Genomic DNA, 12,087 nt, shown 5'->3' with positions numbered 1-12,087 from the left:
TATACTTACCTGCTAAATTTGTAAGCAGAGGACATTAAGTTCTCTGTGTTGAATGATAAGACATACTTTAGTTGTTGTTGTTTTTATGAAGATATATGTATATGTTGTTTTTGGTGGTTTTTTTGTTTGTGTGTGTGTGTGTGTGTGTGTGTGTGTGTGTGTGTGTGTGTGTGTGTGTGTTGTGTGTGGTGAATGTGAACTTGGAAAAAACACTGCACAAGATAAGAAAAGGTTATTCCTGAGACTCAGATTTGGTTGGAGGTGCGATGGTGTTTGATAGATGAATCTTGTTGTGGAATGTATGATTATAAACTGTTGATAGTTAACTTACAGAAATATATAGTTAACCTACAGAAATATATTAAGATTTGATGAGGACTGAACATTAGCATGTGGACAATTATCTGTGTTTTGTTTTGTTTGTGAAAAAGAAATTAGAGTTGGCAAACACTACCAACCTTGAAGTAGACTCAATTTTGTACTTGTAACTGGAAGAGTATGTGTAGTTTGTGAGAGAGAAAACACGAACATAACGCACGCTGACATTACACACATGAAGTCAGATTATTTCATTCCACGCCCCTCGCATACGTAACAATGGGGAAGGGAAAGGGAAAGTGAGGGGTTAATGGGCAAGAGACTGTACGTATACGAATGAAAATAAATACCCCTGTCAAGCTGAGAGAGGGCCCACAAACGATGCCGTTGCCTTTACCCTTTTTCTAGCTGACTGAGAACTGATGAAATTACAGCCACTATGTTATCTAAGGAAAGGCATGAAAACTCACTTTATGAAATGATATCAAGAAGCAGTACATCCATTCCACATGAAAAATATTTTGCAGGTGAAATAATCACCCTAAAGCATGAATCTTTCTAACTGCTAACAGGGACATAACATGCACGCACACGTGGACACACACACACACACTCTCTCTCTCTCTCTCTCTCTCTCTCTCTCTGTGTCTCAGCTGGGCAAAGATTACAGTTTCACCCTGTTACATATCTACTGCAGGACCGGTGTGGTTCTGGCACTTATTGCTTGCATCTCTGACCGGATGTCCGGCAAGATTCTATCCCTTACTCCGGTCTGGAGGCTTTGGAGGACAGCTCGGCAGTCTATGAGGAGACACTGTGGTCTGGCAAACTGTCTCTCTGGTTGAGGAGTTGGGCTGCAGCTAGCTGAACTTCAGAGCCGAAGCATCTGAGCTACTAGCTACTAGGCATCTGCGCTACTAGCTACTAGGTGCACATGTAACAGGCCAGTTAAGAACAGCCGAATTTTTTGGGTTTTTTTTTATTTTAACAGATTCTTCAAAATGCTAAATGTCCACATCGTACGACGATGCCACATTGCACTGCGTTGCATTGCACTGCGTTGCATTGTATTGCACTGGACAGTACTGCACTGAAGTGTATTGTGCTGTAGTCTACTGTACCATAGTCTACTATGTTCTAATGCATTACAGAAAAAATTCACATGGAACCAGCTCGTGATTTCACTAACCTCGGACATCACAGAATGGTCAGGAGGTTCAGCGAATTCCAGACCTTTGGGACATGGCGTTTCCGTTTTCTCCCCTGTGACGTTCACCCACGTCACACTGCAGGTTCCATACGTCACATTCGTCACGTCAGGAGGAATCATGTGTGACGTATCGTTAGTGACTTCTTTACACCTGTATTCATTAATTTTTCCTTGGAAAAACGGAAAACAACAGAAGAAGTGGACATTCAAAAATACCTGTGTCAATGAAAAAGAAACAAACATCAATTTATAATACGAATGTGATTCTAGACTGCTGAAAAGAAAGGAAGAAAGAAATAGAGAGGGAGACGCTTCAGACACTTTTATTGAAAGGACAGCCCTTACATCAAGGGGATACACTTCTCAGTTAGATCGTCATATGTTTTGGGCGGAGGAAAATGCATAAACAATAAAACAAATATTGTCAATAAAGCAATTAAAAAACGGAGTTAAATTAATCGTGCGTGTACACCATCATCAACTGCACCTTTTTTCAATATCAACCTCAACCTCTTTGATAACAAACAAGCAAAACTGTTCCTATTCAATGAGACCATCAAGTGCAAATAGATGCAACAGACTATTCATAGAAATATTGACAATCACGCATTCAGACCGACGGTTTTTCTTTTCCTGATATCAATAGCCTCTGCAGCATATTGCTCCAGCTAAAAACTTAATTTCATCATTGTTAGACGACAACAGACTACATGCAGTTTTCCTTCTTTCAGTAGCCACATGGAAAAGTTGAGATTTACCCCAAATCTGTTCGTAATCTTTACAATAGGAAAAAAAAAGAGAATTATCTTTATCTTTTCTCACACCATCCACACACACCATACACAAAATTTTCCGGTTCGAACTACTTTTTGGTAGCTTTTAAACCTATATTTCTGTTTCTAAATTTTGCCAGCATATATGTGATCGTGAAGACCATTCCTAAATACTCAAATACATTTCTAACTATTACTTCCAAAAACCATATAACCATTTATTTCAGAGACATAGAGACAGGGAGACGGAGAGACAAGGACAGAGGCAGACATAGAGACATAAATACAAAACAAAACAAAAGTAAAAGTTGTGTGTGTGTGTGTGTGTGTGTGTGTGTGTGTGTGTGTGTGTGTGTGTGTGTGTGTGTGTGTGTGTGTGTGTGTGTGTGTGTTCGTTCTTCAGCGTCTTTTCACAATCAGTGTGTGTGTGTGTGTGTGTGTGTGTGTGTGTGTGTGTGTGTGTGTGTGTGTGTGTGTGCAGGTGCGTGTGTGCACAGAAGAAACAGTAAAAAAACACATGCAAATCATAACACAGTGCCTAATGATATGTGGTTATGTTTTCTTTAAAAAACAAACAAAAAAACATGAATACGAATACTAGACAGGAAGGAGGGTGCTGAGAGATGTGGTTGTGCATGAATCAGTCATTAAATGGAGAGAGAAAGAGAGAACTCACAAGCATTCAAACAGACAAAGCACGTAGATTGACAGAATCTAGAGCAGTATAGGTATGCTGAAGAAAATGGGGAAGTTTCAATTCAATTTCACATGGGGATGGCACAAGCAGTCGGATCCAAAGCACTTAGTCAGACCTTCAATGCATGTGTGTGTGTGTGTGTGTGTGTGTGTGTGTGTGTGTGTGTGTGTGTGTGTGTATCTGTACCTATCTGAGTTGATTTTGTCTACAGAATTTTGCCTGAAGACTACACTTAGGTTGCCATGACTTCTTTTTCTGTGCGTGCTGCCATTCGGAATTTGAAGAAGAAAAGGTATTAGTTGTAGAAAGGCAGTTAGACGAAGAAGAAGAAAAAGCAGGAAGAGGAGGAGGAGCAGTATTATTTGCAGCAGTAGTTGTTGTTGTTGTTGCTGCTGCTGTTGTTCTTGGAGGAAAGGAAGAAGAACAAGAACAGGAACAAAACAACAAAAGAACAGGAAAGGGGGGTGTGTGGAGGGGGGGGGGGGGGGCGTGGGGGGATGAATGAACACCACACACTGGAAGAAGAAGAAAAGGGAGCGCGGGAGAGAGGGAGATAGAGAGAGAAGGAGGACAGCAACAACAACGACAACCACCACAACGACGACGGCGACAACAACAATCTAAAGAAACACACAGTCTACAGACGCAGCAACATAAACACACAAATAAATTAAAAAAATGACAAAAAGACACAGAATTACCTATGAACACGATGGCCAATATGTTCATTGATGCTGGGAAGAGGTATAAAAACAGCTGAAAGAGTTGAATGATCTGGAACCGTCCTGGCCAACCCAGCGTTATCAGCACTGCGTCCAGACCTTGGCTGATTCCTTTGTCGCTGTCCATCTTACTGGCACTGATAGTGATGATGATGATGATGATGATAGAAATGATAACAATAATGATAATAATAATGATGATAAACAACTCACTGCTGGTTAGTTACTTCGCTAGTGTTCAGTAGTGACTTTTCTGACGCTGAAAATACAGGACACCATTTACAAAGCCTCCCCGCTGATGAGTGTAATAAACTGAAAAAAGTAACCTTCTTCTGTGGAGATCTTGCTTATATGCCAGCTGCGACAATGCAGTCGAGCCTGCTGACAGCGAAAACGATGACACACATTTACCAGGTCGAGGCATCGGGGTCACCGTCAAGGCAGGAATATAATTGCGCAATTGGAAATCCACTCACAAACACACTATTCGAGTTTCGCTTTGTGTCCATGAATATGTGTTGTGTGTCAGCTTTCTTCAACAGAAGACTGGGCCAGGTAAACTGTATCCTTCACTGTGATCCACTAAGTAACCAGAATTACTGGCATTAATTTCGTTGTTGGCGTCCGTCTGGCTCGGGAGACAATGGAACTCTGCGCCTGGTTCAGTCAAGTTGTTGAGTTGCAGCGCCTGCTGTGGCTGTACAGTCCGATTCTGGATTGGCAGGCTTTGTTGCAGTTGTCGCACGTGAAAGTCGCGCCTGGCTCAAAGGGTACAGATTCTGCCCTCTGCCGCCTGCGCTTTCTTCCCTCTTCACAGTGCTGTTCTTTCTTCTCCTCGCTTTTCTGGACACATGCCGTCACGGTCCTTCTCCAGCTGTTGCGGTTTTCGGCCACCACCTCCCAACCTGCTGGTTCCATGACGCCTGCCCTCATATCTTGTTTGCAGACGTCCCTGTAGCGTAGGACAGGTCTTCCTGCAGGTCTGGAACCAGTGGCGAGCTCGCCATAAAGGATGTCCTTGGGGATTCACCCGCCATCCATTCGTCTAACATGGCCGAGCCACCGCAGACGGCGTCGGGTCAGGAGTGCAAACATGCTGGAGATGCCTGCCTGGTCAAGGACTTTCTTGTTTGGTACGCGGTCTTGCCACGTGATGCCAAGAATTCTCCTGAGGTTGCGCAGGTGAAAGGTGTTGAGTCTGCGTTCTTGGCGAGAGTAGAGAGTCCATGTCTCGCTGCTGCAGCGCAGAGTGCTGAGCACACAGGCTTGGTACATCTGCATCTTGGTGTTGATGGTCAGCATGGGATTGTCCCAAATTCTCTTTGCTAGGCGGGACATGACTGTAGCTGCTTTGCCAATCCACTTGTTGAGTTCGGCGTCCAGGGAGAGGCCACTGGAATTAATGGAGCTGAGGCATGTGAAGTCCTCGACGACCTCGAGTGTGAAGTCACCAGTTGAGATGCTTGGGGTGCTGCTCACGTCCTGGCCCATGACGTTAGTCTTCTTTAGGCTGATAGTCAAGCCAAACTCTCTGCATACATGGGCGAAGCGGTTGATGAGTCGCTAGAGTGCCTCCCCAGAGTGAGTTGTCAGAGCTGCATCGTCTGCGAAAAGCATCTCGCGTATGAGAACCTGTCGCACTTTGGTTTTAGCGCGAAGGCGGACCAGGTTGAAGAGACTGCCATCGCTTCAGGTGTGGGGATACACTCCGTCTTCCGACTGACTGAAGGCATAGGACAGCAGCAGTGAGAAGAAGACGCCGAAGAGTGTTAGGGCCAGCACACAGCCTTGCTTCACCCCGCTCTTGATTGGTAATGGGTCAGAGGAAGATCCATCGTGCTGAACGGTGCCCTTCATGTCTTCATGAAAAGACGTGATCATCCTCCGGAGCTTGGGTGGACATCCAATCTTCTGTAGCAGTGTGAAGAGGCCTTTTCTGCTGATCAGGTCGAAGGTCTTAGTCAGGTCGATAAATATGACGCATAGTGGCCGTCTCTACTCCCGGCATTTCTCCTGCAGATGTCGCAAGGAGAAGACCATGTCGATTGTTGATCTTCCAGCTCTGAATCTGCACTGTGCCTCGCCTCGGGGTATACACGTTCAGGAAGTGACTGCAGTCTGCTCAGGGCTACTCTTGTAAAGAGTGATGATGTTGGCGTCACGCATCTCCTAGGGCACAGTCCCTTCTTCCCAGCACTGCAGTAACAGCTGGTGCAGGTGGTGGAGTAGCACGGTCCTTTTTCCAGCCTTGATGACTTCAGGTGGGATGCCATCTTTTCCTGGAGCTTTGCCACGGGCGAGGGAGTCGATGGCCTTGCTGAGTTCCTCTCCAGAGGGCGGGATGTCGAGTTCTTCCATGACAGAGAATTTGGCGGTGCTATCCATTGCTGCGTCTGCGACAATGTTTTCTCTTGAATAAAGCTCCTGGTAGTTTTCCGCTCGTCTCTCTACCTGCTTGCTCCGGTCTGTTACAATGGTGCCGAAAGCTGATTTCAGTGGTACGATCTTGTTTACGCATGAGCCAAAGGCTTTTTTCATGCCGTCGTACATGTCATGGATGTTGCCGCAGTCTGACAGAGGTTCAGCCGGTAGTCGTTGGCGCAGCGTATGGCGATCCTTTTAGTGTCGTTTCTGGCCTTCCTGAGTGCGGCGTGTCTTCTTAGAAGGCTCTCCTTTGTGGTTGATGAGCGCCACGCTTTTGGTCTCTATTGCTGGTTCCAGAACCAGTCTGGATTTTGCCTCTCTCTTTTGCCGAAGGTTTCCGTGGCGGTGTTGTAGATGGCGTCACGGATGTGGTTCCATCTCTTTTCAGCACAGCCGGCAGGGCAGTCTTTGAGGGCATCCTCGATGGAGTTGGCGAAGCAGTCGCACAGGTCTGGGATTGCTGTTCTGGCAGTGTTGATGCGAGGCCGACTTTTCTTCTTTGAGTGGTGGATCCGTTTTGGTTGAAGTCGCACTTTGCAGCCAACCAAAGAGTGGTCGGTGTCGCAGTCAGCACTGTGAAAATTACGTGTGATGAGTATGCAGTTCAGCGAGGTCCTTCGAGTTATGATGAGGTCCAACTGGTGTCAGTGGCGAGATCTGGGGTGTCGCCAGGAAGTTCGGTGGTGTGGCTTGGTAGAGAAGAACGTGTTTGTTATGCAGAGGTTGTGGTAGGAGCAAAACTCTTGGAGCCTCTGCCCGTTCTCATTCAGTTTGCCAGTACTGAAGTCGCCAATGAAGCTGGGCCAGGAGTCGTGGTCAGAACCCACTCGGGCATTGAAGTCGCCAAGAAGGTACAGCTGTTCTGTGACAGGGATGGCTCGGATGGTAGTATCAAGCTCCTCATAGAACTGGTCCTTGGTCTCCGCAGAAGTGTGTTAGCATAGACACTTAGAAGGTTCACTGGGCCTGAGGAGGTTGACATGCGGAGGGTGAGGATGCGGGCTGTGCCACTGTATGGCGGTTCCAAAGAGGACAGTAGAAAGTTCCTCAGTCTTGGCTCTTCAAGTTCCTTGCCCTGCCAGAAGAACGTGTAGTTCGGTTTCCTGAGGCTGGCGCCTGAGGGAAGTCTTGTTTCCTGTAGTGCGGCAATGTCGACTTTGAGCCTTGTAAGCTCATGGTCGATGATGACTGTTTTCCTGGAATCATCGACTTGTTGTTAGTCATTTGAAAGGCCAGAACACATTGTCCTGACATTCCAGCTTGCAAGACCCAAGATGGGTAATTTTTTGTTTCTGTTTTTGCCTGGTGCAGGGTTTCAGTCTGCTTCTCCTTTTCCCAAGCTCCAAACACCCATTGAAGCAGGCAGACTGTGGCGGGTCAGCACCTTATTGGCTGGGGATTGCCCAGCTTGGATCGGGCGGAAGCTGGCCAGTGGGACTACGATGGTCCCTCCCACTGTCGAAGGCAGCCCGTAGCTCCTGGACCTACACCAATCGGTCCTAGCTTATAACTCGTAACTGCTGCCTCCCGTGTTGTTCCTGTCGCTGGGGACAGCGGCACTGAAGTGACCTCTCCAGGGCGTGAGCCTGGGCGAAGTTTATGGAGATCCTGGGCTGCCCAGTCGTCAGAATCGCCCTCTCGCCCTCACCGATGTGGGCCGAAGGAAGGCAGAGGGATACATTCAGCACCAGCTTGGCTGCATGAGCTGCCAGAAGAATGTCAATGCAACGTCGACCGCCTTAGGGGCTCCAACTCCGAATTTTCCTCAGGGTTTACTCCAGAAGCCTTTCCCTGACCTGGTATGCCGCAAGGCAGCGGAGGTTTGTAGTCAGGGTTTTTCTTCCCCTAGATAAACTATCTTCCAAGGCTGACGAGCTCTATCTGCCCGAAACATCTGGTTTTGAGGCACAAGAGACCCGCCTTTCGCCCCTTCTCCTGGCAGTTAAAGCAGTTCCGTCATGCTTAGGAGTTGGGATTGGTTGTTAGAGGCTATTTGAGACGCATGCACTTTATAGGTGGTGGGAACTTATCCCCGCTACCGCCCCCGGCTTTGACAATCCTCATATTGGAACCTGGCATTAATTAAAAGTCTATTATCCAAAAAGAAGAAACAACTGTAGCAAGCGGTATATATATATATATATATATATATATATATATATTATATATATATATATATATGTGTGTGTGTGTGTGTGTGTGTGTGTGTGTGTGTGTGTATGTGTGTGTTCACAAATTTGCTCCATTGCGGAGAGGAGGTTATGCATGCCGTGAACCCTCTAATGGGAGGCGAAGCCGCAGGAACTGATTTTGCTGTTCATTGTTAGTTTTCAATACAGTCCATGGTGGATTTTTCGTTGGGGTGGGTCCAATTTCACCATTGTATAAAGGAGAGGAAGATCAATTAGACTGTAATAAGTAGAAAGGAGTAACTTTGCTTTGGAAAATTGTTCACAAGTATTATTTCAATAACATACTTTCGAAAACCAGGCAGGTTTTAGACATCATTCTACTTTGGATTATACTTTTGTGTTGAAGGCTTTAGATGACATCTATAGTACAACTAAACGAAAACTGTTCTGAGTACTTACTGATTTCAAAAAAGGCTTTCGGTTCCGTTTAGAGACACGACCTATGTGTTCAACTCCTATAACAAGGTGTACGGGGTCAAGTTTCTCGAGAATTGCTAGCTTGTATGATACACTTAAAGAATGTGTTTTTATCAATAGACAGAAATCTGATTGCTTTTGTTGTTGCATGGGTATTAGACAAGGAAGAAATCTTTCTCCCGTTCTGTTTCAATTGTATCTCAATGCCTTAGAGATTATCTTTTAAAGAATAACTTTCATTACGTCGTTACTGATCTATAGGCGACGACTTTTGCTGTTATGTACTTGATATACAGTGAAATTAGAATATGCCCACTTTCAGTCCTAATTCAATCAAGACAAATTAGATTTTGGACGTCTCTCATATTTGGTGAATCAGAGAAATCATCTTCAAAATGTATAGCATACTATATTATTTGTTCACCGAAGGAGTTTATAGATCAGAATGGATTTGTAATGTACACCAAATTTTAGTTGAAATGGAATTGGATTGTCTTTGGGAATCACAGACATTTTAAAACAAAGAGTACTGATGTCACAATGTCATTACTGCTTTGAAGGATAATTTTGAAAAGTTATGGATGGAATCACTATAAGAAGTACAGAATATGTGTTTTATAGCACTATAAAACGGAATTTGGAAAGAAAAATATACTGGTCAATCACCCACAACAATTATCATGTCGTTAATCAAATTTAAATGTAGTAATTACTGTTTACCAATTGAAACAGGGTGGGTAAATGGAGTTCCAAGAGAATACGTGATGAATCTCGTTTTGTTGTGGAGTGTCCATATTGTTTCTCATACTCGTAGAATATTTTGTCTGAAATATGTTTGTCCAAGGTCTGTATTTTCTGTTTGTAAATTATTTTCTGGAAGTAAACGGCTTCTCTTTAGACCTGCAATGTTACATAGGATACTTTCATGAAGAAGAAGGAATTTCAAATATCATTTTACCTTACGTGATAAAAGCGTTAAGATATCTCCAGTCGTGTTCTTAGTTATGTTGTTTTCTGAAATCCTCCATGCGCCAATAGGGGTCAAAGAATAATTGAACAAATATTGAATTTTTTGTAAATATTTTCATTAGTCCAGTCTCCATGTACAGAGAGATGACGAAAGAGGTAAGTGAGAGAGAGAGGAAGTGAGAGAAAGAGAAACAGAGAGAGACAGACACACAGACACGCATACAGACTGAGAAAGAGAGGCAGACACAAAGTGACGGAAAGACGGAGAGAGACATAGTGGCAAAAAGAGAGAGTGAAAAAAGAGAGAGCGACAGACAGACAGACAGAGATACAGAGACAGATAACGAGAACGAGCGAGGAAAAAACGAACAAATACGAATTAGTATTATAAGGGAAGATGAACAAACACACATGACTTACATCCAGTCTTCAATGCAGATAAAATAGAAATCTAAAAGAATATATGAAGATGCACACAGGCCATACGAATGCACTTAACATGCATACATGCTCATTCACGCACACGCTGTTATATCATAATGTATGATTCAGCCAGCCAGCCATACTGACATCCATTCACCCACCCACCCATCCACCTGTCGGGTTGCCCATCTATCCAAATTCAACAGGAACAACACAGGCAGCTTATCATTTCAGGAACACATGGGTGGTTTTATTGTCAGCAAACCCTAAAACGAAACATAACAATCCTACAACCACAAAAAGAAATAGATAACAAATCTTGATGTTATGTTTGAATTCACCTTTGCAGATCACACAGCCTTACAAAATTATATTTACAACAAATTTAGTGCGTGGATTCTGTCAATGATTCTTTTGTTTGTCTACATTTCACACCTGTTGTTTTTGCCAATTCATTTTTTATGTGACCTCATTATTAAACGCGGTAAACACATAAGAAGCAATCTGGTTTTTACTGTCCCCATATCTCAAAAATCGAAACATTCCATGGAAATCCGTGTGTGTGTATGTGTGTGTGTAGATGTTGAAAAGATCAGTAAAGTATGGTCAGCTCAAGGGAGCAAACACTGTCTGAGGGGACTCATCAAATACTGATACTCTCAGGTTAGCTACTATCTTTGTATTCATCTGCCGATTCAGTGTTTTCGGATGTAAAAAAATATATATAAAAAGAAGAAGAAGAAGAAAAAAATTATCATAGTCTGTTACCATAAGAGTGATAAAAAATTGAAAGGGTTAGAAAATTATCAATCGTTTTCATACATGATTCTAATTAATAAGTTATATCATTATCATAAATCAAAATGTAAAACATGCAAGAATATTTTCCAAGTTAATGCAACGTATGCACAAACAAGAGAGGCAAGGCCTTCAAGACTAACTTGTGATGCACATTTAAAAAGATGGTTTTGTTTAAATCTAACATGTGTTCTGCATTGTTATTATAAAGTTTCGGGTAAAAAGAAAAGAAAAAACAAGACGCAAAGCCTTCAAGACACTTGTGCTTCGCGCTTTATCCAGTAAAGGAATCATGAGGAGAAAAAAAAAATTTAAAAATCGTTGAAAAGTGCTCTTTATTACATATGATATATAGAATAAGCTTGAAAGAGAAAAAAAAAAACGAGAAAAAAAGGCATGCGAGCAGGATCAAATCATGCTGCATGTTCAGTTACGAAGCGAACAAACTAGCTAATCCACACTGCTGCAGCGCATCTGACGTCATTCGACGAAATTTAATACTTAAAACAATATTGACGTTTTTTGTTTTTTTTGTTGTTGTTGTTTTTTTTTCAAGGCCTGACTAAGCGCGTTGGGTTACGCTGCTGGTCAGGCATCTGCTTTGGCAGATGTGGTGTAGCGTATATGGTTTGTCCGAACGCAGTGACGCCTCCTTGAGCTACTGAAACTGAAACTGAAACTGACGTTTCTTCTTCGTGCGACAAATAGATGTGATTGTAGTGGACTAATAACACCGTTTAAATTATGGCTTTTGTGTGTTTTATTATATCTCCATTGTTGTTTTATTTCAGCGATAAAGGAGACGTTGCCATCCTTCAAGCAACACGTGGCAGATCTCTAGATCTGCGCTGACGAACCCGCCTAAAACGGACTGAAAGAAACGATTGATTCAATTTTTCTTTTATGCTCATTCCAGTTAATTCAGTGTCTACTTTAGAATATTTATATGCAGTAAACAAGTCGATGGTGTAGTTAGTATCACTGTATGTGTTCTGTCCAGAATTTGTATTTCTTTCCTTTTAATTGTGAACAAGAAAAACAAGGTCGTCGTCTTTAAACACAACCTTCCTTCTAGTTGGCCTAACTCTGTGGGAACCTGGTTTTTATCATTTTCGGATTTCGGAACGAATCTCAACGAAATAAA

General features: G+C 43.3%; 1 protein-coding gene across 1 annotated transcript in view; it reads right to left on the bottom strand.

Annotated features, from left to right (window-relative positions):
- The window catches only part of LOC143282301 (uncharacterized), a 55,011-nt gene that overhangs the window by 13,173 nt on the left and 29,751 nt on the right, over positions 1-12,087 (bottom strand). The window contains exons 14-24 of the mRNA XM_076587902.1: positions 10,311-10,318; positions 7,656-7,849; positions 7,106-7,279; positions 6,886-7,064; positions 6,473-6,717; positions 5,899-6,290; positions 5,426-5,631; positions 4,858-5,251; positions 4,424-4,563; positions 3,700-3,932; positions 1,508-1,698 (exon numbers count right to left, since the gene is read on the bottom strand). Coding sequence (XP_076444017.1) covers positions 1,508-1,698; positions 3,700-3,932; positions 4,424-4,563; positions 4,858-5,251; positions 5,426-5,631; positions 5,899-6,290; positions 6,473-6,717; positions 6,886-7,064; positions 7,106-7,279; positions 7,656-7,849; positions 10,311-10,318 — 2,356 coding nt within the window. The remainder of the gene's footprint in view (positions 1-1,507; positions 1,699-3,699; positions 3,933-4,423; positions 4,564-4,857; positions 5,252-5,425; positions 5,632-5,898; positions 6,291-6,472; positions 6,718-6,885; positions 7,065-7,105; positions 7,280-7,655; positions 7,850-10,310; positions 10,319-12,087) is intronic.

This window comes from Babylonia areolata, chromosome 5 (assembly GCF_041734735.1).
Source record: "Babylonia areolata isolate BAREFJ2019XMU chromosome 5, ASM4173473v1, whole genome shotgun sequence".
Lineage (NCBI taxonomy): Eukaryota > Metazoa > Mollusca > Gastropoda > Neogastropoda > Buccinidae > Babylonia > Babylonia areolata.
Note: the sequence above shows the minus strand (reverse complement) of the source record. Positions and strands in the feature narration are given on the sequence as shown.